The 26,792-nt window shown below is 36.2% G+C and overlaps 5 protein-coding genes across 8 annotated transcripts; 2 read left to right on the top strand and 3 right to left on the bottom strand.

Annotated features, from left to right (window-relative positions):
* Nucleotides 1-211: 211 nt before the first annotated feature.
* On the top strand, nt 212-2,871 carry LOC138183253 (uncharacterized). Its single transcript, XM_069119926.1, has 6 exons — nt 212-274; nt 509-757; nt 906-986; nt 1,077-1,133; nt 1,215-1,332; nt 1,670-2,871. The coding sequence occupies exons 1-6, from the start codon at nt 212-214 to the stop codon at nt 2,869-2,871; spliced, it is 1,770 nt and encodes a 589-aa protein (XP_068976027.1).
* Nucleotides 1,426-8,534, bottom strand: Nep5 (M13 family metallopeptidase neprilysin 5). Of its 3 annotated transcripts, XM_069119942.1 has the most exons (17): nt 8,388-8,534; nt 7,741-7,813; nt 7,506-7,603; nt 7,343-7,396; nt 7,210-7,267; nt 6,783-6,973; nt 6,463-6,700; nt 6,109-6,361; nt 5,755-6,031; nt 5,529-5,684; nt 5,158-5,393; nt 4,974-5,083; nt 4,823-4,881; nt 4,693-4,741; nt 4,433-4,619; nt 3,994-4,170; nt 1,426-3,525 (listed from the first exon to the last, which is right to left on the bottom strand). In XM_069119942.1, the coding sequence occupies exons 1-17, from the start codon at nt 8,398-8,400 to the stop codon at nt 3,352-3,354; spliced, it is 2,403 nt and encodes an 800-aa protein (XP_068976043.1). In that variant the 5' UTR covers nt 8,401-8,534; the 3' UTR covers nt 1,426-3,351. The 3 variants fall into 3 exon arrangements, with proteins under 3 accessions (XP_068976043.1, XP_068976044.1, XP_068976045.1); XM_069119943.1 differs by lacking the exons at nt 7,210-7,267; nt 7,741-7,813; nt 8,388-8,534 and having other exon boundaries at nt 7,506-7,580; XM_069119944.1 differs by lacking the exons at nt 7,210-7,267; nt 7,741-7,813; nt 8,388-8,534 and having other exon boundaries at nt 6,787-6,973; nt 7,506-7,580.
* A 3,102-nt stretch (nt 8,535-11,636) lies between these two features.
* Nucleotides 11,637-16,968, bottom strand: LOC138183624 (uncharacterized). The gene is made up of 3 exons (XM_069120839.1): nt 14,452-16,968; nt 14,191-14,250; nt 11,637-12,583 (listed from the first exon to the last, which is right to left on the bottom strand). Exons 1-3 carry the CDS (start codon nt 14,461-14,463, stop codon nt 12,359-12,361), a joined length of 297 nt encoding a protein of 98 aa, XP_068976940.1. The 5' UTR covers nt 14,464-16,968; the 3' UTR covers nt 11,637-12,358.
* A 1,283-nt stretch (nt 16,969-18,251) lies between these two features.
* Nucleotides 18,252-26,714, bottom strand: LOC138183622 (NPC intracellular cholesterol transporter 2 homolog a). Of its 2 annotated transcripts, none has more exons than XM_069120838.1 (6): nt 26,661-26,714; nt 25,946-26,085; nt 24,838-24,948; nt 24,565-24,749; nt 24,401-24,484; nt 18,252-19,523 (listed from the first exon to the last, which is right to left on the bottom strand). In XM_069120838.1, exons 2-5 carry the CDS (start codon nt 26,028-26,030, stop codon nt 24,401-24,403), a joined length of 465 nt encoding a protein of 154 aa, XP_068976939.1. In that variant the 5' UTR covers nt 26,031-26,085; nt 26,661-26,714; the 3' UTR covers nt 18,252-19,523. The 2 variants fall into 2 exon arrangements, with proteins under 2 accessions (XP_068976939.1, XP_068976938.1); XM_069120837.1 differs by lacking the exon at nt 18,252-19,523 and adding an exon at nt 23,936-24,182.
* Nucleotides 22,908-23,926, top strand: LOC138183621 (serine/threonine/tyrosine-interacting protein). Its single transcript, XM_069120836.1, has 4 exons — nt 22,908-22,985; nt 23,060-23,211; nt 23,306-23,494; nt 23,568-23,926. Exons 1-4 carry the CDS (start codon nt 22,968-22,970, stop codon nt 23,767-23,769), a joined length of 561 nt encoding a protein of 186 aa, XP_068976937.1. The 5' UTR covers nt 22,908-22,967; the 3' UTR covers nt 23,770-23,926.
* Nucleotides 26,715-26,792: the final 78 nt, after the last annotated feature.

Here is a 26,792-nt window from a genome sequence, read left to right as displayed (position 1 = left end):
CTGAAACAAAGTTGGAAGTTCTGGTTCGTGTTTCGTGTCACCAACACAGTAGAGGATTTATTCAAGAAACATTTTGTCCACGGCGATCATCTCCCTGACGCAGGCCTTCAAAAGAAGTCAATTAAAAAATCTAGTTCTTCCAATGCCATCGGATTGCGAAATAAACTGGAGGGAGCATCGGCCGAGTATAAAAGGTCGAAATATCTTTGGGATGATACTCGACTCCTCATTCAAACATCACACGGCTAACATGAGGCTCCTGCTCATCGCTCTGGTAAGGATCCTCTTTTATTGTTCCCTTAAAATACCATTCATAGAGATCTGTGTAATCAGATATGTATTACGTAAAGTATATTGTTTAAATTTTGTATCTTCCAATTCATAGTTTTCATTTCGATACAATTTATTGAACATTAATTCACAGTTGAGTATTCATAAATGATCATATTTAATGTTGCATATCCAGCTTTGAAATTGGAAAAATATGTCAAAATCAAAAATATTTCAGATTTGCCTGGCGGCTTCTTCAGCTTTGTCGTTGCCAAAGCAAAAGAGGAATATCCTACCTGGTGATCCACGTTATGGAACCGATCATCATCATCATCACGAGAACGTAGTAGAAGACGCAAGATCCCTTGGTGACTCTTATGCCCAGATACCACAGACCGTCTATGGACCTCCTGGATATCAACCAGGTGTTCCCTTAAACAATGAGTACTTGTCACCAGTCAGTGATGTCAACACACATTCCGCACCGGTACTGTCTTATGGAGTTCCTGATACTGTTCATGTAACTCAAATAAACTTAATAGAGGATAGAATAATAGAAAATTGTAGTTGAAGAATTCGTATACAGAATTACTTTCAATGATAGAAATTAATTTATAAATTATGTTTCTATTTAGGTTCCTGAAGCGATTAATACCTACGTGGTACCAGAGGGAACGGTATCAACCACGGTTTCGGTGCCTGTTGAAGGAGTCAAGGTACATACATACATATATATACTATAACATATGTATACAATTTTTAACTTTTACAAAATATCGTATCGTCCAATTGTTATAATTTTGTAGACAGCGACTGCTATACCGCCTGCAACTTCTTATGGAACTCCGGAAAGTAATGTTAAGGTATATCGATATTCTCTATAATCTGTTCGTCTCAACAATTACTTTGTTTTGATAATGCACGTCTAATCTAAAAATTTTCAGAGCACAGTGAGAACTGGAGCCACTTCCCAAGTGAAATCTACAGTCACAAATGTAAAGAACGGAGCCCATGATGTATCTCCATCAACTGTGAATGTTGAACATGCACCTGTCGTAAAAGGTAAACACTCTTGTAAACTAGATATTTCTTTAAAGTTAAAGTATACGATAACACACTGAAGAAATATTTTTGGTGATGTTACGTAATCCGAATTTTAAAATATCGCGGTAAATCGTCAGTAACATGACATATAGCTATATATATATTTTGCATCCTGAATAATTTATGAACCAAACATTTTAAAGATGTTTCTTTGGAAATAAATGATACATATCTTCCACAGTTAAGATATAATATAAATTTTAAGTTATTGGAAAATTATCGTGTTTCAACGTCGTCAAGTTTTAAATTTGCTGATTCTAATTAATCGTAATTGATTGTGACTTTTTGATTGCAGAGGTTAAACATTTTACTGGTAGAGTGCAAGCTCCCGCCTCGGTTACAACAACCATAAGGAAAAATGTTTTTGGCAACGGTCTGCTAACTGAAACATTACCCAACACATACACCTCTTACGGAGGAGTCGTCCACGTGCCCCGCTATGACGTTTCTTCCCATGTTCCTTCCATTCTTTATTCGCCAGGATTCAGTTCCTTTGACACTGTTTCAACTGGATACAGTAGACTTAATCCTGTAGCATCTGATAATCAGGGTCTAAATTTAGATGTTCCTCTACCTCTTTCATTTAAACTCCAAGTCAGTAAAAATGCTCCAAACACCTATTCTTTTCCACAACCTGCCGAGTTTCCTACAACATATCACGTTCCACATTCGCTTACACACGTTGTGCATCATACACAGCCTGTAAACACCTTGTACTCCTCACCTTCTCTCTCCTCCGTGGAATCGCTTTCTCCAGCGCAGCATGTATCTTCCGTGGAAACTTTAACTCCTCTGCGATCAGCTCACACTGTGGATACTTTCGCGCCAGTGCAATCCGTAGAAACCTTGTCACCGCTGCACTTGGTGCATACCGTAGAATCCGTGAAGTCGGTGGAAACCACGCCAATCCAACATACCGTGCACTCTGTTCAATCTGTGCCATCGGTGAAAACCGTGGGAACTCTAACACCAGTTGAACATACTGTGGATCCAGTGCAATCTGTAGAGACGGTATCAACGGTACGTCCTCTGGAATCCGTAGAGACCGTGACGTTGCATCCATTGAAGTCAGTGGAAATCGTGTCACCATCGCAACCAGTAGAATCTTATCATACGGTATCCGAAGTAGTTAAAACCAATACACCTGTGGTTCACAGTCACGTTCAGACACAGAAGGGAGCGATAAGCGATTTTTTCCAAAATCTTAACATCTCGTTGCCCTCGTTTCCCTCGTTGGCCTCGTTTCCCTCGCTGCCCTCTTTCCCTTCGTCCTCTTCCTTCTTCGCCTTTACTAATTCCCCCGCAAGCTCAACAACCGTAGTCCCATTAGTGGAAACATCTACCCCATCCAGCACCTTTTTGGCTAGCGCTTATAACCAGGAAAGTGTCAACGTCGATACTTCGTTATTACACAATGATAACCTAGTGAAAAGTGTTGTTACATCGAGTAACGAGTACGTTCAACCCACGGATGCCAAAGGTGGATACATTTATTAAAAGTACGTTGCAAATGTTTTCTGTCATGAAATATAACAAAAGCGTTGGATGAGATGTCCGTGTCGTACGAAGTAGAGTTAAGTTGTAGTTGAGAGGTCTAACGCGTTGGAAAAGTATTGTCTTGAATGATCGTACGCAATAACTAACGGAGGATTCCTAAGTGCAAACCTTAAATTTCTGATCGCCTGAGATAAACATTTAGTTAACACATGAATGTAAAACACGAATACATGACTATTATAAGTAAATAAAATTCTTTTATTATAAACACGGAGTTGTTTTATCACAACGTTGTCATTTTTCAACAATTGCTCTATACTTTAATACACTTGTCACTGAAACTACTTGTCTTGGTTACATTATTTGTTACAATCGATCGTATTAGTTAAGATAATAGACAAGTATAAAAGTTTGATTATTTTGGGGGAAGAAGATTCAGAAAATTCCTATGAAAATAACTTTGTTCGAAGAACTATGTCATTACCACAATCTGCATTTTTCTGAAGGATTCATGTTTGATCCCACAGGACATTTCCATGCTTCGCTGAATTCCTTTGAATTCCTGAGAACCCCGAGAAGTCTCACGTGTCCAGGACAATGGGAATCTTGTAATATCCATTTCAAAGATTTTGGTGTGTAGGATTCGCACCAAACCTAAGTAGGAAAAATATTTTAGAAAGCAGAATAAATTAAATATTATACGTATAATGAAGCATCTATACAAAATATGAGATAAACTATACATTAATTAGAAATATGCAATTTAGAAATATGTTAAGTAACGCTAAACAATATAATCATCTGAGAGTCGTTTACTGTTAATTTCACATCTCACAAATTATTTAAAAAATTGCAGAACTTCCTTCAAATAACTAATTTAAATTACATGCGACGAACGTCATTAATATTCACTGTAGATTGCTTAATTCATCCAAAAAATAGATTTTTCTAACGTTGATGTAATTTACATATTTTTCAAAACGTTTGTCCTTATTCTTTAGAATGTTTTAAACATTCCTATTTCAATGCTATATTTTAACTGTTCTAAGCAAGTTCACTGTGAAAGGATTAAAGTCCAGGTTACGTAACCTTCGATAAAACATATTTGAATCAGCATCTTACGTGTGCGAAACCGAGGAAAACAAGTTGTTCGTGAGTAAGGTGAGTGAATCCCGGAAGAAAAGGCTCTTGACCGTGCCTGGCCTTCCATCTTCCGTAAGCGACAACAGCCTCTCTGAGACCTCCATTATCGGCTATATTTTCGCCCAATGTACGTTCACCATCTATATAATCTTCTACCTGTTCGAACAAATACGTGATCGATCCTATCGTTATCTTTATAAACCAATACATATAAAGTGGGAATAAGATCAAATACCAATAAGGTCAAGATTTTTGTCAGAGTCAAAAGGATTCAAGTCGAGAGACGAGAAGGTAAAAGGCTCACACAGCCTAAATTAGTTATAAAATAGCGTAACTTTGAATTTCATCCACCATGGTGTTTTGAGAATGTTTTTAAATTTGAATAAGTAATACGGACGAAAATAAATTTTGTCCTTACTTCAGCTTCATAATAGGTGTTATAATGATGTATAAAACATTCAGTCTTTTCAGTGTATTTTACAATAGTTTCATTGGTCCACCATTGCCTCACGTTTCCATTGCTATCGTAGTGTCTTCCACTGTTGTCGAATCCGTGAGTTAACTCGTGACCGAGCACTGTTCCGATGGCACCGTAATTCAGAGATCTGAAATCAAGAAATCCATTTAGAAAAACTAATTATTAATAATTATCTCTCACGATGATAATATTGTTCTTACTCGAGACCCAGTTCGTAAAAAGGGAATTGAAGAATTCCCGCTGGTATAGCTGCATGCGTATTAGAAAAGCGATATAAATATAATTAAACGTTAGATAAGTTAAGCTATAATGATCTGGGGAATTACGTACTTATATGATTAAATTGATAGGTATGAAATGCATTTACGTCTGTCGGATCAGTCGCCCAGCTAAAAAATAAAGAAAATAGAGATTATTCCACAAAATTGTTCTACGTGCTTACTTCATGATGTTCATTTGTGTAATAAAATACAATTCTTACTACGACATGTTGTTATAATTAATATCGTGGATGCATTCCAACTCAGACAAGGACATCAACCGAACAATTTGAATTATATTGTTCAAATATTCCGTTTCCGCGAGATCTATCTGAAAATATACAAATTAATTTTATTGCCACCGTACCTATGCTCGAGCAATTAAACTAACAATAAATTTCTTACGCCTTCGTAATATTCGTTAAGCACTTTTTCATCGAACAACCAATCTGGAAAGCCAACTTGAGATTCCATTTTCCTGTTTTTCTCTATCGTGGCCATTTTTGTCTGCCGATCCATCCAATCGGTGCGCGAAACCATCGAGGCGAAAGCTTGTTTTATGTCGTCCAGCATTTCAAACACCTTCTTGCCCTTGTTTTCGTGAAAGGATGGATCCACGAACAACCATGAGACCGCCATTCCTAGATTATACCAGGCTTTGATGAAAGGCCGACGAGTTTCGTAAGAATTTCGAATACCTTGCGCCTTTTAGCCGATACAGGTTCTACCTCTACATATATAGATCCAGTCTCAAAATAAAATTGTATTAGACTAACCCATCAATTCGTTAACCGCAGACGCACAAAGCAGAGACTTCGATTCACCGATTTCGACACTAGTTACTGCCCTGGTATAATCTAGCCAAATTTTCCTTAAATTGTCGGATGAATGAGGTACAACTATGTCTACGATTACCCACCAAATGTAGCTCTCTAACACAGCAAGATAATTGTTAAGTAAGTTAATCGATTCTCAACAAAAGCTGATAATTTTTTAGTTTACCTAATTCTTCTTCTTCGGTAAGAGCCAGCATTAGAGCAATTTCCTTCATGTATTCCAAATCACCTACTAATATCTTATCTGTCTTATTCAAGTCTAAAGTGTCAATATCCTTGAAAACTAGCTCAATGAACGGTCGCCATAATGGTTTGGGCGTAAGTGTCGAATTAACTTCCAACACGTACTCGTCAGTCAACTTCTGAAGATCGTCTACCAGCATATAATCATCATCGGTTGGTTCATTTTCCCAAATGCTTTGATTGCTTTCCATACGAGATATCTGCAACGAAGTAATGCTTTTAACTACCAATTATCACATTATTGATACATGCAATATCGTTATTCGAATGTACTGACGTAATGAAAAATGCTAGTTAAATCGTAAAGCGTGTCGACTACATCCTCCAGCTCTTCCTTGTAGGGGAATGATGATTCATTCTTTAAGGAGCAAGTATCAAGAGTTCCATTATTCACGATTTGCTTAATTACGTCGCTCATGTACATCATCTCTGCCTTCATCAGCTTACTCATCATTACCATATCCTCTTCGTTGTCCAGCTTCCGGAAGCGTGACCTGATCGTATGCAGTCGTTTCTCAAGCTCCTTATCGCTGTCGATTAAAAAATCCAATTATGGAATTGTATTTATGTGCAGCGATTCAAATATCTGAATCATATATTAACTGTTTAAAATAAGTAATAAAAAATATACTTGGGTAACGGATTTGTCATAATCGGTGTATCGAACAGCATGACATTATTACTGGTGTTTCGAGGATCAGGAATAATGTCGAAACCGAAAAACACATCTTTTCCCAGAACTTTCTTCACCCTGGCTATTTGTTCGATATAACCGCTTGTCTTCTTCGTAAGCCCCGCAGGAATCGAAGGTAAATTGAGCTCCTCCAATAACTCGAACAACGGCGCAAGTCCCAGTTCATTATTCGCGTCTGAAGTTAAAGCATAGGACGATCTACATTATTTTAATTGTCTTACGAAGATACAAAATAATTTAAGAAACTGATAACGTACGCACGTCCATGCAGCTGTTGTACAATATCTTTGCCTGTGACACTGCCCATGGTACATCACTGTTTGTGGTGTTATCTCGCAAGAGTTCTCTTATTTTCCTGTACATTCTTTCTCTACGCTCGTCGAACCATGAATTCGTCAAACTTTTATCTGGTATAGGATGTTCGTCTGACCATTTTCCACATACGTATCTGTAAAAGCAAGAAACGCTATAAACACATAGATAGATATTATATCGAAAAAAATGAACCGATTAAGTATTTTGCAAATTATGCATGCAAACTTGAACTCATTGTCACTGTACTTGTTGCCAACGAGGGGTGAATCGTATTGTAACCGTGACTGTACGACATTGAAAACTAACTTTGTAACTTTGAGACAGGCTATAGACTGAGTGTATCATTGTTTTTCAAACTAGAGTACTTACTTATAAAAATCGTCACAAGGATCTACAGAAGTATCCATAGATTCCTTCAAACTAGCAGCTAGTGGAACAACGATTTCATAGAATCTTTTTCAATTTTAATTAAAATATAGCATAATATTGATTATTTTCTCACCTATGCGAACGCAATTTTCAGTTTCGCAAAGTTCCACCGGTCTGTAGGTTGCATCTGCAAAAAGAATTAATACAAAGAATTAATCAATAAAAACAAGAAGCATATACACAGATTTGGATAAAACTATGTGGAAGATAATAATCTGAAGGTAAACATTACTTACAAAGTATAATAAACACCAGGGCCACTATAACGGCTAAAGCCATCAGGAGGAACAATATAATCATCGTTAAATACGATACGTACCGTCGTTTCTTTAAGCTGAAAAAAGATAGTAAATCTAATTGGCAGGCTTGAATTAACAGCTTCCTCGCGGACTGTTTGATGCATGTAATAATACGATTTAATGAGCAAGCGAGTTGAGACAACCGGCAGACGTCAATCTCGCAATCACTTACTAGGCGTGCCTGGATCTTATCGGTACCAGGTTCTGGTTGCTGGCGATCGTGTAAATCGAATTTACTTCATCTTCTGGAAAAAAAATAATAGTATTACATATATCTGTTAAATTGAAGAAAGGATAACGATGGAAACAGGTGTCGCTGTGAAAAAGAATACGTAGATAAAGTTTTATTTCCGTATTTAAGTAGTTAAGATTAAATTATCGCATTTTTACTCGAATGAGTCAACTCGACGTCGATACGGACGAATACTTTTAATTTCAAACCTCGTTACCTTATCAGTTAAAACGTTTCGACAATTATCTTAGTAATTTCTTACAATGGCTTAAAAATTTTTTACAATTCAAAAGATTCATTGTAAAAAAGATTAATAAAGATTGATAAAAAAGTAATTCAAAAGATTCATTACTTGTATATTAATTATTTATTTGAAGGAAATTAATAGAACGACAGAGACATTTACATATGTATATCGCGATGGACACTTCCTTCGAGCCCATTACATCAGTATACAACTTAACATTAAACGACTACGAAGGGATGAAGTACTACTAGGGAAGTTAAAATAGACTATAGCGAGTTAAAATAGGGATGCACAGTTATCAGTGGAAGCTACAATGAATAAATAGTATAAATATACTCACTGCGCTCGTTCATGGTGAATGGCCCAGTGACCGGATCGAACTGACGACACTGAACAACCTCGAGGGACAACGGGGGCTGTCCATACGTTCACATTTTCCTGCTTTGCCAGTGGTTCTCGTTACGTCGAACAACTCGTCTATTTTCACCTGTGCCGTTGTTACATTCACCCCAACCACGTGTCTTGCTCCATTAAAACGGTACTTCGCACATGCTACTTCTTCTTGCTACTTCTCTTAGCTATATCCTCGTAAAGCTTTAATGAAGTTTCCTTGTCGTAGATTTTGTAAACGATCGAATATTTTGTAGACTACGAAACGATTCGCTTAGGTTAAGCCAATGGTTATGCGCTCTAGGCATGAACTTGAACTGGAATATGCAATTGTTAATTAAAAATTAATCCAAGTCTCGTTGCAAAGAAAATATTGTGTCCAATTTAATCGCACTTGCACCTCTACACTGTGAAGATCGAAAGCAATCGTGAGATTATTATTTAAAATAGCCAAACTATTCGGCCTTCGACACAGTTGACGTATGCAGAGTTTATCACTAAAATATGTAGGTATTTCCTTGAAGTGCATGATCGATAATCGCCATCGTTCATGTGTCGAAGACTCTTCTCAAGGTTTATTTCTCATTACAGAAGGAATTGCTACCCTTCCCACTCTGTGGGAAACATAGTGCCTAAATTGGTTTGTCTTGAACAAACAATGGCACCGTGCAAAATTGAATGGTTTATACATGAAATATCTATATACATTAGGAAATCCTATTTACGTAAATAACATTTCGCTAGAACGATCACCTCAGCCTCAGGCTCGCAATATTATCGTTTGTTTCTTAATGAAGATAACAAGATGTAATTACAATTAAATATTCGTTTTATAATTTCATTACGCAGTATGTATCGGTGATATAACATTTTTCTATCTGTGTTGGAACAGTTGTGTTATGGAGAGAAAGTAAAGACTGTGTAAGGCATATATATTCCATTATTCATTCGCGAAATTGCTAAATAGCGTTCATTCTAAATGGTACTCGTATTACCTAGCAAAATTGATGCATCGTATAAAAAGAAATCAATTACTATGATTGGAAGTTATTTCACTTGCATTAAAAAAAATTCTTTATATATATGTTCGACAGAATAGAAAGTGCCAGTACAAATGGTGGGTAGTTTTATTAGATATGAAAGACGTAACTCGGCATTCGGTCTAAATACAAAGTAGGCTGATAGTAATCAGTGACAAAAAAATTAAAACGCTATCTGAGTGATCGGCATCGTTCCTGTCGTGACTATCTAGTTATTGAAATAACATAATCGATGTCCTGTATGGAAGTAGGTAACGTTTGTCCATTACACGGCAGAATGTAGAACATCGAATGTAGAACAATATTTGATGATCTCTCCTAAAATCGTGTGAAATCAAAAGTAGATTATCGGTAGAAACGTTGTTTGTTTGCGCATCAATTAATACCAACTAATCTTAAAGCTGAATTAAAACATTTCTCGCTTTTCAAGTTGCACGCAAGTATGTAATAAATCTGCCTCCAGGTAACAAGGTATACTTTGGACGTTTCTAAGACATATAGGTAATGCCTCGGAGGTATCCAGCAAAAAAATCATGAACTGTATTACGCGCAAAAAGAATTTGCACTGAATTGCAATGACATGGAGCGCCTCGGGGAATCGCTGGAAGCAGTTTCGTTGTGAACTAGAATTCCCGCGATATTTTTCCCTCTCGATTTCATACGACGCGGCGGCACGACGCGTCTCAAACGGTACTTGACATACTCGTTAAGTGTAATTAACATTTCAGCGATACGATATGTGATTCCAAAAAAAGGTGCTTCGAGGAATTGTGATTTTTCGAATGCAGGTCGAGGAGAACGGCTGTTATGCTTTGTTTTTAATTTATCCTTGGTGATCAACGAAGCAATTGAGTAGAAAAAAAAAAATTGAACGCAAAATGTACTATTTTCCCAGAACTGGGTTTGATCGCGAAATTCCACGTAAAGGAAGTGTACGTCTAAAATCGAACAATAGAATTACCCTAGCGTTCTTTTCTGCGTACCGAAGTGTTACCAGGATTACGTAAGAATCATTTTTTACGCGTAACGTAATTAGAAGCACAGCTAAACCCTTCCGTCTGTATACTCGCCTCAGAGTAGAAAATTCGAGTAAAAAGTTGTGGCATAATTATGCTAAATTACGAGTGCCATGTCATTTACGTAACGCAGTGAAATACAGACTACAACACGAAGATCGATGGAACACTTATGATCAATATATACGGAAATGAGAGAGCATTGTAATTCAATAGCACAGTATTGCTACGCGACCAGGCTCTTTTCCGATTCGCTTATGTGAAAATGCTGTATATGATAATAATCAGAAAATTTCTCCTGTACAACTTTCCGATTCGTATCGGCATAAAAATTGGGATTAAAAATCGACTTGATGAATGATAATTTGCGCTTGCTGCGAATTTCGCAGGACTCGCGAAATTCTACGATGAATTTTATTAGATCCGAAACGTTCTAACGATCGTGTTTCATGTCCTTCCTCTTTCTTTTTGACCTGCGACTGCTGCATCGAATTAGAACGATTTACGATTCGTGGCGCTTTCTCGTTGCGTAATTCTTACGGTGCAGTCTCTTGAGCGCTTCTTAGCTGTCAGAAGCGTGTAAGAAGGCTGTAAACTAAAGAAATTGCCGAAATTATCATAGCGATTATTTTCAAGAAATTTGTGTACAAATAAACAGCACGCTTTCGTTTATTCTAAACAGAGCGTAATACAAGATTCAGTATTTTTTATCTTTATTCGAATCTCTTTCAAAGATTATTATGATGAGATCAAGACATCATGGCAAAGTCTTGCACAACTAATTAAAAAAACTTTTGTTCAAATTTCGAAAGTTTATACGATCGATTTGACTTGCTGGTCTTCTGACACGATACACTGTGAAAATAATAGTAGCAGGTTGAACGTTTTTGTTTGGACGAGTCGTTACCCTGGCGACATTAGATTGATTTGTATCATGGAGCTTCCGGGTCGCGTTCATGTGCCAGGCTTAAGACCGCTTTGTTATCATGCACTGATAATACCAATGTACTAAAATAGGAGAAAAAACATTGAAACTGTGAAAATATAAATAAAAGCAGCTTTAACGTTCTATGAGTAAAGAACTTTGTCAAATATAGAGGAAGAGGAAATAAACGAATGAAAAAGATTACAGCAGATTTTTTTATCACAAGACATAAAAATTAACTTTTATTAGAAAATAAATAAAAGTGTTGTTGCAAAAGTATGGTAGGGGAAGGGATGGGTGGTAGGCGGAAAGAAGAGAAGAAAATATACAGTGAAGGCTCCGATGTCGTGATGTCTTCTTCAATATCACATGCCGCACAAGAATTTCGACGCGTCCAGAAACAAAAGGTAGAGTTAACAAGGAAAGGGCAGATACAGGAAGTGAGTCTGTAAGAAAGTCGCTGCGCTCGTGTAATCGTGTATCGTGTGGTTGCTCTATGAGGATAAAAAATAAGTAAACTTTTTTTAAGATTGGGTGCCTGGTCTGAGGTCTTCGGGTGGTCCAAAACGCTCGCCGATCCTGAGGGCGTCGATTTTCGTGATCTTCGAACGATTTGCAAGCTCGATGTTCTTCGTCCGTGATTAATCGCTGGATAATACTGATTAGTTTTCTGACTCCCCTTATCCCGAATGAATACAGTGCGATTGATCTTGGAGAGCTAGTTCCTCTAGGATGAAGAACTCGTGCGTTGCTGTGACTACCATCGACGTGGATGCTTCAAATGTATATCGTCTCAAGCTTCTTTCCCACCAGGACAATTTCGATGTTGGCCATGGTTATCGTTGTTTGTAAAGCGTCGCTACTCCAGATGCACCTCAGGACGGCTCATCCAGGATGGATCACCCTGGACCAGCGAGTTCAGTTGGTGCCATGCGGAAATTTAATCCCAGGGGTGATGGGAGACGGGAGCCTTGACGACTTTGATTTGGGGCTCCACGTACGATTCAACGCCGATGAGATGTGGCTGCACGATCTTAGGTCCGTGGTATGGGATCTTCACAGTCTGAACATGTGGGATTTTAATGTTGAGGGGTTGGGGGTGTGGGGCCGGAATCGACGCTTGTTGCGGGATCTGGAGCACTTGGTGCACTTCCGGAGCATGAACCTGTGGGAATTTTTTCGGATGTTAATCGATTATCTAATAAATATATAAATTCTATTAGAAATTTCTACCACGAAGATTTCCCTTCAGGAAATATTTTCTTTTCCGGTCTTTTGTCTATTGAAGAAAAAGTTAGCACATAATATAGAGTAACCGATTTTTAATGAATTATGGATAAATAATAAATGTTTAAGAAACATGGAAGTCATTAAACGCGTCCATGATTGCCATGGATGTAAGAACTGGAGCAAGTAGAAAATCAGCAACAGTGAATTCAAGCGATTCGTTACGAGGAACAGTTGCATAAGGGGTTACGAATCACTTGTTAGTATTGTAGTTCAACTGCAGTTTCGTTACAAAGTTTATAGATCCATTGAGTAACGAATAATTAAATTGGACGACCAAGATCCGATTACGTTCCCTGATTGACTGGAAAGCCAAGTTACGTGACTCGTAACTAGTGGTCTGCTTTAAACGATCCATTAGACGTGGAAAATGAGAAGTTATCGATGATGCGGTAGTAATTTCGATCGAATGGTCAAGCTAGTCAGAAATTATGATGATGAAGGAAAGCAGTCTACACAGACTGATTCTGAGAATGAATTTGCGAAACACAAAGTGAAGGGTTTCTGTTAAGACTGATAAGGTATTCCAAAATTATTGATACTTCCAGGTGAATGGTAGAAGTGATGTTTGTGAAAGTAGCTTTGAACGGAATTAAATACATGTAAGTTATTTGTAATACTGTTGAGATGTTACACGTTCAACGAAGAGTTTCTCCTACTAACTTGTGTTAACTTCCAACATGATATTAATCTTATAGTATCTCTATCGTTACCTGAGGCGCAGATACCTTGACTAACGGTGCTGCAGCAACCTTAACATACGAAGGTTGAGCGACCTTAACGTACGAAGGTGCTGGCCATGGTGCAGGTGCTGGCCAAGCTTCAGGTGCTGGCCATGGTTGTGACACCTATGTGTTTCAAAAATCAGGATTTCGTTTCAATTTATCTACTGTTCAAACCTCGATATGGAAACTTGGTTACGTTTGGTTACTTTCCACCGAGCAAGTCCAATTCCTCGGTTAACGAAGATCGATGCTGGAAAATGCATCGTACGAACGAACAAAAGTCTCCGGAAAATTAGATTACCAGTAAATGAACGAAAAGAAAGAAACGTGAAAATAGGTGCTGAAGAGAATACGTTAAATCAATGACGCGATCGTTGAAGGATTTTTTCTTGACTTGGATCGATCACGGCCCAAGTTTCGTCCAGTAACATTTGGACGTCGTTGAGTTAAGAAAAATGTTAAAATTGTAGAGGTAAGATGAGTACTAACAATTTCGTTATCGAACACTGTCCTGATAGTAATGGTTGGAAGACAGTATTCGTAGAAGTTGCTTATCTCAAAGTGTTAAGGAGAAGATTAAAGTGTCGAACGTTTTAGGAAAGTGTTACGTTTTAATAATCCGATCCAACAGTATAGAACATTTTCTAGCATTAAACGTAACAAATTATTAGAAGATTATTTCAGAACGTGCAGTACCATACTTCGATTTACAAACTCTCAGTCGGATTAACAGTTTCCAGAAATTTCTGGCTTCACTTACCGGTGCATGAATGTATCCAGGGTAGGCACTGGCGACGGCCATAACGGCGAAGAGAACAATCTGCAATTACAAAAAAATTAACTCAATATTTTTATGGAAATCGAATAACGTCTTATATACTTAGAGAACTAAAGTTAGAGAATACGAACACCCTCTGAGCAGAGGCAGAGTTTAAGTTCAAAATTAAGATGGCGCAAAATGGATGAAGTACGAGTCTCAGACATACAATGAGAGACTCGTTCGTAACTGGTAGAAACTTACAACGAACTTCATTGTAGGCGATTTTTCTTGTGCAGTACACGGGAAACACTACGTATCTGAGGGGCGACGCGGTATGCTTTTATAGCGGTGCCCTGCCCAGGCCCAGGGAACTAAGATGAGGCGGGGGTACAACGATTGCATTGCATACAGACCCCTTTCACCAATAGCGATCGACCCTTTCAGACCCCTTATTCGGTGCTCCACTGATCGCAGATACGTTCCACTTCCGTCAACTGCGATGACACCCTAGAAGATTTTAATTCTGTGTCCTTACCAGAGAAAGCTTTTGGAAAAAATCGAAATGTTCGCGTAGGATTGACCTGATTCGCTGTAGAACGACGGTACGTACATTCGTCGATGGAGAGAAAGAAACGTGATTTTAGATCAACACCCATCGTGATTTCGTATACCTGCCCTTCTACGATTATGAATTATCATTTCTTCAATTTATTAATTAGTCATCCTGCGTTGCTTATCTACGTACTTTGAAGGGAATATTTATAGAAAAAGAAACATAATAATTTATATCGTCATCTTTTAAATCTTGATAGAGTTTCGCCATATCATGTACATATTACAATGTCATGTCAATCATCTCGAAACAGCGATGGCGATAGACAGAATTGCACAACGAAAAATTAAGCACGACTTCCGGCTAAATTGACGTAACACGAATTACAACGAGGCTTCGTCGAGTACTTTATGAAATTTTCCGCTAAAATTTTACCTCTTCCTCGCAAATTCATTCTTCTCATCGACGTGCTTCGATACCTTTCAACGATATGAATTTATTATCGGTTCCTAACAATGTGATAGTTGTCGCAAGAAAGCAACAGTGGCTTCATGGTTCCACTGCTCAGCATTACGTTGTTTTCACGAAAAACTCAGTTGGGTCAAGTTAAAAAATCATTATATGTACGCCAGCAATGGAAAAGATTTAAGATGAATCAGAAAAACAAGAAGGTGAACAGTCGTTTTATCGTTCTTAGTTCATAGCAGATATTATACCAACGCGAAGTTAAATCCTGTCGCGTGTTTTTCTAACACGCCACGCTGAATTAAATTCGGCCACGAAAAATAAAATAGAAATGCTCAGTATTGTAAAGTTGAGTAAGCAACAATTAGTCATTGATCATAATTCTATGCTGCTTGTATTGGTGCATATAAACAATGTAAGGCGCGGTGACGCAACTTTGTACGATACATAATATAGTAAAAGTCTGAAGCATTTTAAAATTTGAATCTATTCTTAATCGCAGGTATCGAGCGTTACGATCGAATATTAATATAAAATCGTGGAAAGAAAAGAATCGTTACTATTGCTAAATCGATCTACTATTACGGCAAAGCGAAATTCCTTCTATACGTTTTTGATCCGCAGAATATTATGCAATTGTAACTGGAAATAATATAGGGAGCGAGACAAAGTAAAATTCTGTTTCAATTTTCATCTCTCCCACTCTATTTATCCCAATTATTCCTCGCGTCGCTAATAGGTTGGATTTTACGACTCGCCAATTTCGTAAGCGGTGTAAACGCCAACTTTCTGTAACGTAACAAGTCACTGGAGTCCAAGTAAAGTCGTAAATGCATCTAGTTCTTGGTTGTGCGTTTATATTGTTTAAATTGTATCTATTCTAAGAAAAAATTAACATTTTATGCTGAATCTTTCTCCAAGTAAAAAGACTCCCCTCCATTTCTTTCGTAACTTAAAATTTCTTACTTATTTTCTATGTTATACTACCATAATATACTCGCGATACTTGTCATTCTGTCGATCTGATGTATTTTCGAAACGATGGACAAAAAGCTAAGCCATATCTATTTTACCGAAGATGTCAACCTTAGAACTCGCGAACATTCTCCTATGTGATCTTCAGACACGAAGGTTGCAACGTTTCGCGAAGTTTCCACCTTGGCATGGTTTCTCTAAAGCGACTTTTCTTAATACCTTTGGCCTGCTCGATTTCCTTATCGAGAAAACTGGCCGCCCTTTACATGGGAGTGCGCCGGACAGTTGGTCAATCTTTCGCCAAGCTGGAAAACGTTTTGTCCCGTGCGTTGATCACTGAAGATTCCCGATAGAATTCCAACTCGACTAAACGTTTCTTACGATAACGAGGAACATTTAAGAAGAAAAAAAAAAGGAATAATTTAAGCTATTAAAGTGCATGATTTTGGTTATTACAGAGAAAAAAGATTTTTAAACGAAAAGCCAGCTGGAACGCATTGCTCGTAACAGCAATTATTACGTCTCAAGTACATTGATAATGAAAATTCTCAACCTTTTGCTCGCAATAAGGCGTGCGTTACTCGGGAATAACACACGATTCTCAGGCTTTATTTATTGTTAGCAGACTAGCTCATTGAATATAAACTGTGTTAATTTAAGATAAACGAATCAAAGCCTGGCCAGAAACAATTTAGTTAAACATGAAATGCAACATCTACTCAGGTATAAAGTGCAACAAAATATTCGTAGAATAAAATCACCGGCTAGCAAGGGTATGCTTTGTTAAATATTCTGTGTGAATCTGTCTATGTTTCCGTACGCTAATCGTCCCTGGAAAATATTTTTTTTCGATCGATTGGCAATCACGCGGGAACGGCCGACCGTCTACCAGTCGCCACTCGAACTTTTACGCAATTTCTGCGTATTACATTCGTTGTTTTTGAGCGTGTGCCGCTACAGAGACTAAAGACAACCCTGCATGAACGTTAGCGCACTCGCAGAAGCGCTTAGAGAATCTGGAAAGTTTAACGATTCCCGTTATTCTTTGGCGACTATCCCGATTTAATTTTGACTAAAGATGAAGCATTTGGACGCTGTGGTTTATGGTTCTATGAACGTACAATATCAAGCTTGAAAACTTTGCAGGAACAATGATTATTTTATGCATATCTCTTCTCTTTTCTATTTTCCGAAAAATTTCTCCAACGTACATCTCGCCATTTTCTCTGTTCGATTCCTATTAAACCTGAATATCATTAGAAAATATTGAGAATTTGTATTGGATCTAGGACTTAGATAAATGTATCAATTCCCATGATAAATTCTCTGAATGATTGAAGGCATCGTTATGCTTCGTTTCCTGATCTATTTCAAAGAGAAATTAAGTAACAACTTTTTCTGGTTTACAAAGGCTATGCCATGAGCAACACCACATCGAAAATGAATATTCCACTAGTGCAGATCGAGTGGATCGAGCTCAATTACTTGCTAATGAGCCAGACTAGCGTAACACGATCGTTTATGCAGTTACGTTTTATTAGAGACTTCGTTTACTCAGTCGATGTCCTCCAGAATTCTAAAATTGTCTGCAAACTAAATCGGCGTATAAGATACCAATTGTCTCCAAGTAAGTCTTCCATTTACAAAAACTTGATTGTAATTTGTTAATTAATTTCCTTGTAGAGCCATACAATAGCGCGAAAAGAAACGCTTGCTCGAAAAGATTCACGCTCCGTCGAGCGGACAGAAATCCGAAATACGTCTCAAGTTTTCCATAGTGTTGTAGTCGAATCACGAAAAACGATCTAACGTCGTGATTAGCGGTTCAGCAACGCCGGTCACCGGTACACGGGGAAACCGAACCATCGAGGAAGCTCCGTGCGCCAACGAATTAAGCAATCCACTCTGTTACAGATAAACTCGCTCGACCGCTACAGATTATGAGTCAGAGAAATTAAAGCGATCCAGACGTTTGCTGTTCAGATTATATCTATTTACTTAAAAATTGCTGCGCCGGTTATTAATCTTACCGTCTGAATTGTAATTTAAGGCATAATCACAACAGAAGTTACACAAGTTAGATTGATGATTATTAAGAAAATACGAGCAGTATAGCAAGTTACACTGTTTACATTGTTAGTATTCTATTTCCCTCGTACAATGAATTCGCTGTTGATAATAAATTCGGTAGGCGTATGATTAATGACTGATGCGACGTAATTAATCATAGTTACGTTTCTTTAAATTAAGAAAACGAATTACAATCTTCGACATCTCTGCTTAAAAGACAAAAAGATTTTGGGCTCTTACACCGTATCTAAACTTTTCTTCTTCAGTAGCAAAGTTACACAAAACGTAGTGCGCGGCACGCTTTTTCTAAATTGTACGTTCTCACCGGACGAGGCGATTGGAAAAGGTGAATCATACTTCGATCGTGGCGAGCGATAGAAATTCGTGCTAACTTCTCCTCCCCTGAATACGTGAAATATCAATTTGTTCGGAACTTCTTGCCAAAGTGAATGCTTTTTAAACTTCGCTGCAACAATTAGAGAGCAGTGATGAAATCGAACGATAAGCAATAACCGTACGACCGACCGAGAAACGCGTTGAAATCGGAACCTAGGGGAATTTGCATAGGCTAAAAATTGCATATATATACATATAATTTAAATCATATCACGAGACTCGTTAACAAATTGATTTACACGAGACAAATCGTGTACATGCTCGATTATAAATGTGCTAAATATACACTTAACGTCTACGAATAAATAATATACTGTGGTTTATTATCGTTAACACCTCGTATAAAACATAAATACGTTAATCTTTCACGGCTATGTTCGAGTCTGTAATAAATTGTTTGTTCTGTTGGGTACTCTCCGCAATTTAATCTTGTACATAACGAAAACGATAACAAATTTCTTATGCCAGGAAGAGTAAGCGAATATTGGTAATCTGTTGCATCTGCTACAAAGTGAAAATACTCATGAAAATACTTGTCTTCTTTCACCGGAAGAACGGGACGCGATAAATCATCATGACACGATGCATACGTGACGCGTTAGCAGCAGTTGGATAGATCGTAATACTGAGAGTTAAGGTGGTCGTTTCTAATACATTCCCTCGGTGCATTTTTCTTCTCGGTGGATTGCTGAATTTGTCCTCGTGAACCTCGATCGCTCCCGATCGACGAATGGCAGAATGTGATTTCTTGTTGCTTCGGTGATCGCGTTTCTTGACGTTCGCAAAGTGGACATTGCCGAAGGGGCAACGTACCGGGTGACCTGACAATTAGGACTTGCCGGATTGGTTCTCGAAATAATAAGACTTGTTTTTCCTAGAATAGACGAGAAAAACGGTGGAGCGGTTAAGTCGCTTATAGAGTTCTAATAGCTTTGAATTGAAAGAATTAAACAGGAGAAAGAAGAAGGAAAAGATAATTTATTTCAAGTTGATAATAATGAAATTGGATATCTACCAAGGAAAATTCACGACTAGAATCGCAGTAATACAATTGCCCGGTTTTATTGACATGAAAATAATATAATTATTGGGCAACTTGAGACTGAACGGAATTCAAGGAATAGCAAAACACTATTCCCAATTTCTCTACATTCCTAGGCAATTATATGGAGCGGAGCCTCGAGGGGGGGAAGGGGGGCACGCACCGAGTGAACCAATAGATCCGTGTGAGTATCTCACAAGAAAGAAAAATGGAGAATCGGTACTATTCGTTGTGTGAAAATTTCTGTGAGAGAAAACGATTTTAGGATTCTTTTGGTGCGTTCACGTGCAAATAACCCAAAGTTAATTTCGAAGGGAAGAATGATGAAAACGAAAAATACAAATGACATCTCACCATCGGGAAGTCAAATTTATTACGCATGGTGATCGTTGGTTCTGTGTGTCCAACGCATGCCTAGTGCTCCAGATTCGCGAACCATGGCTAGTGATTGCAACAATCTCGGTGCTGATGCCCTGAGGGCAATACGGATTCCCATATCTGCGAGCGCTCAACACGCCAACAAGCTTAGAAAGTAAACTTCTATGCAGCAGGACTACGCCGTCGGCAGTTGCCTGCTTAATTATTTAATTATACGGACCACAGAGGCGGCAACCATGTTGCCGAGGAGAGCAAAGATCTAACAACCCCTATTTAGTGTAACGTGATGCTAGGCGAGAAGAGATATTTTAAAGTATCTTGTGATTCTGGATTCTGGACCAAAAAGAGTTTGAAATTCACTTGTATAACGTATGCTAGTGTTATAGCCTGAAACATCGTAATTTTTCGTTGAAAAAGAGAACGAAACGAAGGCGAAAGTTGCATAAATTTCATAATTATCGACTGGAAAGCGATGGAAACAGTGAAGTATATTAAGGAAAACAGCATTTGCTTATTTGGGAAATTAAGCACCTAATGTTTCGTAATACCGTCCTATATTATGGAAACTATTATCCTGTACACATAATTTGTTTTTCCTATTTATAGTTTATCGACAATTAAATCTTCTAATGTTGCGTGACCATGACAAAGTGGATTCTATCAGCGTAATTCTGCACTGCACTGTAACGATAAACGATAGATATCCGTAGAATGGCACCATTCTTCGACAGATCAAGGTCAAGTTGTCTCTGCAATTTATTATCTACAAGAAACTACAATGTACAACCAAAGAATTCATGTTACGTTAACATATTTCGTTATATCAACGCCTCAAGCAATTGCTTCGTGTATCCTATCAAATTTCCAAGCATTCAAGCAACTCCAAGCATCTTTCAACTCTGCATATTTAACGCTGTCAATGTTCAGTCTTATAGTCACAGAAATTAGAAAACCAACAAGTGGATTTACATCCTACGAAAATTACCCCCAATTTACTATGACAGCCATCTTTTAAAGATTTCATTGCCATAATTAATGCTTAAAGTTTTAAGAAACTACGATAGAATGAGTCTGCAATGTAATATCTTATAGGGAGACAATGATCATGTTGGACACCTCCAATTTCATGATAAGAATGGCCCAAGACATTAAATTAAAGCACGTATATATTCACACCTTATTATTCGTTACATCAATTATAATTCGTGACCAGCGCGTTACGAAATAATGGTCAGTCAAGCTGCGAAAGGCGAAGATCTGCTGATCAATATTTACGCACTTGGTTAACGTAACAGTTCGCGCAAATGGCTATTTTCCACGGAAGCACGGGCACCGACGCGTCTATGAAATCTATCAAGTGTTCCGGTAAAACGCGTATCGAGCACGCACACAGAATTGCGGACTGATGCCGCTACATGCATAGACTTTCATCGCGAAAGCGTGGCGATAGTTATAGAAAATTGTATTACGTCCCGGAAGAAAATACGCGCAGGTTACCGCAACAGGGAATCGGTGCCTCGTAAAATCTTGTATTAAACAGTTCGTAACTAAATTGCGTTGCCCAGCTCGTGTTCGTGGCCGAAAGCATACCGTTTCCCTTTTCTTTGTAGAACGGGAAATCTTTCTGCTACGCAATTCGGCTAACGATATCGTAGTTGCGCTATTTCTGAAGCGATTTTAATCTAATTTCCTCCAAACTCTTATCGTAATACATATCTTAAAATTAAAAAATAATCCCTCATATATTGCACTTGTTCTTGTAGAACGGTATTAAACTTATCTCATATTACAATAATTATTAGAATTGTAACATATAAAAATGACTAATTGATGAATAAGATAACTAATAGTATTACGACGTACAAAAAAATAGATTATGATTAATAATACTTTATTAAAAATCAAACATCCACCATTTTTAGAAAGTATCATTAAATTTTTCCTAAAAAGCATAATAAGACAATATATACGAATTTTTATATAGATTTAGTATAAAATTAATTCTTGCAAAATCATACAACAATTCAACATTTACAAAGAAGCGTAGATAGTAAAATTAATTTTTCTATTTCCGGAAATCAACATCAACTAAATAATTTCTTTGGATTTTCTTAAGACAAAAGAATGATTATTTTATTTACTTCTAACTTATTTTATATAGCATAGCTTCTACTACTTTGCAATACATTCTTCTTAAATTTTCTAATAGTAAAAAGAGATATAGAAATGTAATATAATTTGGATATTCTACACTGGAGGACGCCTTAGTAGCTCACTATATTACAAATGGCCACCGCCATCATATAGAAACAATATCGAGATCGCGGGAAAAAGCATATCATATTTCTTATTTTCTAATCTACAGTCGAAATTTTTACACGTTTAGTGCGCAAAATTAGTGCTATGCTGTCTCTAGACAATAATGAATCTCATCAGGACAAGGTACACGGCTTGTAATATCGATTTTAAATTGTTATAAAAAATGCATTCTCTGAATTGTAGGTTATATTATTTGTTATTGACATATTTTTTCTTTTTGTATATTTTCAAATATGCAACATTTTTATGTTTTTTCAGTTTTCGTGCGAGCTGGTAAAGCTAATGTTGAGATTATGCTTATAATGTTGAGATTGTGTTTTATGCATATTTCTTGTTTATATCTTTGCATTTGACATTTCTGTTAGTACTATTAAAAATAAATCTCGCTTGTAGTAGTTCGGATTTTTATTTATTGATAAACTTACCTTCTTGCAATACTTTGTATGTTGTGAGCTATAACAATTAACTATAAGAGACTGAAGAAAGAGTATTTTATAGGAAGCCACAAAAGGATTTGACGACTTTCCAAGGATACCTTCTTACATTAAAAGAGAAAAATCAAGTGAATGGACGTATACAATGAGAAGGGATATGCAGGTATATCAAGTGTAAATATTATCAAAAAATACATAAAAAATATATAGTTTAAATTAATAGTTATTCTACATTAGGAAGTGATACCTGGGTTATATCTTGGCCCATATAGTGCAGCTATCAAATCGCAACTACCATCTTTATTACAATCTGGCATAACACATATAATATGTGTTAGGCAAGACATAGAAGCAAATTTTATAAAGCCCAACTTTCCGGATAAATTCAAGTATGTAACATTTATGACTTGATATAAGTAATTAACTAGTAAAATTGTTTCGAAAATGATTAATATATCAAAATAATTCATACCAATATCACAGGTATCTTGTTTTGAATATTGCTGATACAGCAACAGAAAATATTATTCAACATTTTCACAAGGTAAGAACATTTATTGATGAAGCTTTGAACTCTGGAGGTCGAGTCTTAGTACATGGTAATGCTGGAATATCAAGATCTGCAGCATTAGTTTTAGCATATCTTATGGAAAAATATGGACTCTCCCAAACGTAAATTCCTATTTTTTTTCTTCTGTTCGTCTTTGTTATTAAAAAAATTATTGAAAGAGTATGATCTTTTTAGACGTGCATATGCGATTGTACAACAAAGAAGGTTTTGTATAAATCCTAATGAAGGTTTCATGGCACAACTGAGAGAATATGAGCCAATATATCAAGCACAGCAAACATCAAGACATAGTTTATTGACACAAAGAATCAAAAGAACTATCCATCAAATGGATACTGAAAAAACAGAGGATAAATGTGACAGAATGGACAGTTGATGTTTCTTTAGTAAATGCTAAAGTTACCAAAAGGCATACTCTAAATTAAATAAAAAAAAATAAACTTCATAAAAAGTAACGTTTCTTTACTTCGTCGTGTTTTGAAAAATACCTAAACATATGGGTATCTAATAAAATCAGGAGTCATATTATTTAATTTCTAATATAATATATAGAAATTAAAAATTTATTGCAATATGATTATCTTTGTATTAGATAAAACAATTATTTATCTAGACAAACAAAATACTACAGATTTAAACATTTCTCTTTTTAAACTAATTTATAACAACACAGATTTTAAACAATTTTTTTTACATAAATCCCCACTACTAACCTTACTTTTTATTTACTCAGCATTTAAGTTTGTAGCACATTATGTATTTAAAAAAAAATATATTCGCTTTTTGTTGCTGCAATATGATATTATATTTTTACGTTGCCAATGTTCTAATTTCAATAAAAATTGTATGAAACTTTTTTTTATCATGTATATTAAGATAATTCAAATTACAAAACATAGAAAATTAAATTTTTTACTCTTATATTTTATATATATTTCATACAACTTTTGTAATGTGTATATTTTTCTTCAAAACTAGAATTACAATAGATTCTGGATTAATATTACCTATTTGATTCGTGCTGGAATTAATATGCAAATAATATCTTCATTGTTCTCATCTTTGAGTTGCCACTTTACGGTAACACTGACCTGTAATTTAATGATTTATAGAATTGACCAATAATGTATTTGCAGCAAATATAGTTTAATAAACTGTCACTCTATAGTACCTTAGGATAGGATTTTAGCACCAGTAACGTATTTTTATAGTGAAATGTGGCATCACCCTTCTTTAAGGGACATTTAATGCCAGAATCAGGAGTTTGACAAGCATCTGCATTTGGCAATGGAAAAGGTATAGGAACATCCATCACAATACCATGCACAACTGCATTAACTTTTGAAACATCTTTATCTGCAAAATTATGTTTAATTTTTTAACTGTTTTGTGTTTGAAAGCAAACAGACAAAAAGAAATAGACATCTTATGTGAACATACTAACCAACTGTAAAATCGATATTAATTGTTGCATTTGTATTTGGTATTAAATCACATACAGATTTATTCATATCACAGTCCAGAGTTACAGACGTAAATTTTCCCACTTTCGAGCCTGTATGAAGAAAATTGTATTATCAATAATTGTTATCATCTCACAAACATATTCTTACACTGTTTCGAATGAAAGTCGTTTGCTCTTATTTATACACGTATATAAAACTATGTTGATAATTTTATTTATTATGATTAGTCATATGTACACCGTTTATGTAAACAAAGTTTCACATTGACAATTATAGAGAAGTTGTAGCCTCATGACTTTGAATTTCTGAGACAAGAATTTCCGCCATTTTTACGATCATATATTATTACATCAATTGTATGCTACTTAACCGATAATTAAGTGGTGTTCTATTCAGTAAAGTGTGTTTTCTTAAAATGAAATAATTTTACATTTATTTGTGGTAATTCTAAACTGTAAGAAAACAGCCGTTAGTGACTTAAACTTGCAGTTTTATTAAATCGTCCTTAACACGAATAAAAATGAAACTGAAATGTAATTATAATATATCATAAGATCAGCACGGTTTTAGACCACGAAACTTAAATGATAAAATATCTAACGCATGATTTTTGGACTTATTTGAATTATCTTCATAATAAAAATGATCAAAACAAAGAAATCTTATCGGTTATCAATCATGATTGTGTGCGTATGTTTTGTTTATTTATTCAAATACTGTATCTATATCGCTACAGAAAAAATAGTTTTATTATTAAAATAAACAACAACTTCAATTATTGTTCTGTATCTATAAAGTACTTTATAATATTGCTAAGATAATCAACGAATAGTATTGAAATGTATATTCAACTGATTTATTATAACAATCATGTTTTCCTTCAGTTCTTTTTTATATGTCACTGATAACCGATACAGCACAACAAAGCTAATTATATACAGCACGTTATCAACAAGATGTTGTTTTAATTTGTGAAAAACAGAAATACTATTGTTTGTAACTTCTACGTGCTTCTTTTGTCGCAATACTGTACTTCTTATCGGGGAAAAAATATTCATAATTAAAAGTAGTGAAATCGAAACTTACCACAATCATCGATATCGAGGGCTTGACACGTTGGTGAGAAACTCAGGTAACATAGGACAAGAATTATAGCAATCCTTCGATACATGTTGTTCGTTTGGAGTCCGCGCAGCTATTAAACTCGTTGTACGTTGTACGGAGCTCTATATCGAAACAAACATTAGCCTGCTATTCTCAGCAGACATCACGTCACTCACGCTGTTCTTACATTACGTACATATCTTACGCATCAAATTACTACCACCTACGTCTAATGATAAGTGTGGTATACAATCATATCGGGAACAATTTTAGATATATGTATATGTAGATGTACCACATTTAATGTTATGATTTGTACTTTGCATATTGCATTAAAGTTTAGTACTGGCATTTAATTAGAAATCTGAGCAAAGAGATCTTACTCAATATATCAGTGCTCAATTGTTATTTAACTATAGAAATATTAACTATAGTATTAATAATATTTGGGGATGTAATATGCACAATTGCAAACGGAAAGAATTATATATATGGTACTGTTTAAATGAACTGAATTGTCGAAACTGAATTCGTATGGGAATAATTTGTACGAAGACGAGTTCGGATGCACGATTATAAAATATTCTGTCCTTATTTTTTATTTCATAATTAATATTAATTCCAATCACAACTAATGGTAACTTTATTCTATGCTAAATTGGTAACGGAGTGACGCGGAAATGATAAAGACGCTTACGATGTATGTAGGGCAATGTTGGGGCCAAGAAACCCTGATGCGCCATCTCCGTGTGTCTGCGAAGACAAAGACATCGTGTCCAGCGTGCGACAAAAACATGCACGCGCGTCTACATACACATAGAGACGCTTG

The sequence above is a fragment of the Bombus flavifrons genome, chromosome 9, assembly GCF_040668555.2.
Source record: "Bombus flavifrons isolate JBK064 chromosome 9, iyBomFlav1_principal, whole genome shotgun sequence".
Classification (NCBI taxonomy): domain Eukaryota; kingdom Metazoa; phylum Arthropoda; class Insecta; order Hymenoptera; family Apidae; genus Bombus; species Bombus flavifrons.
The sequence above is the reverse complement of the archived record's forward strand: the minus strand, read 5'-3'. Positions and strand labels throughout refer to the sequence as shown.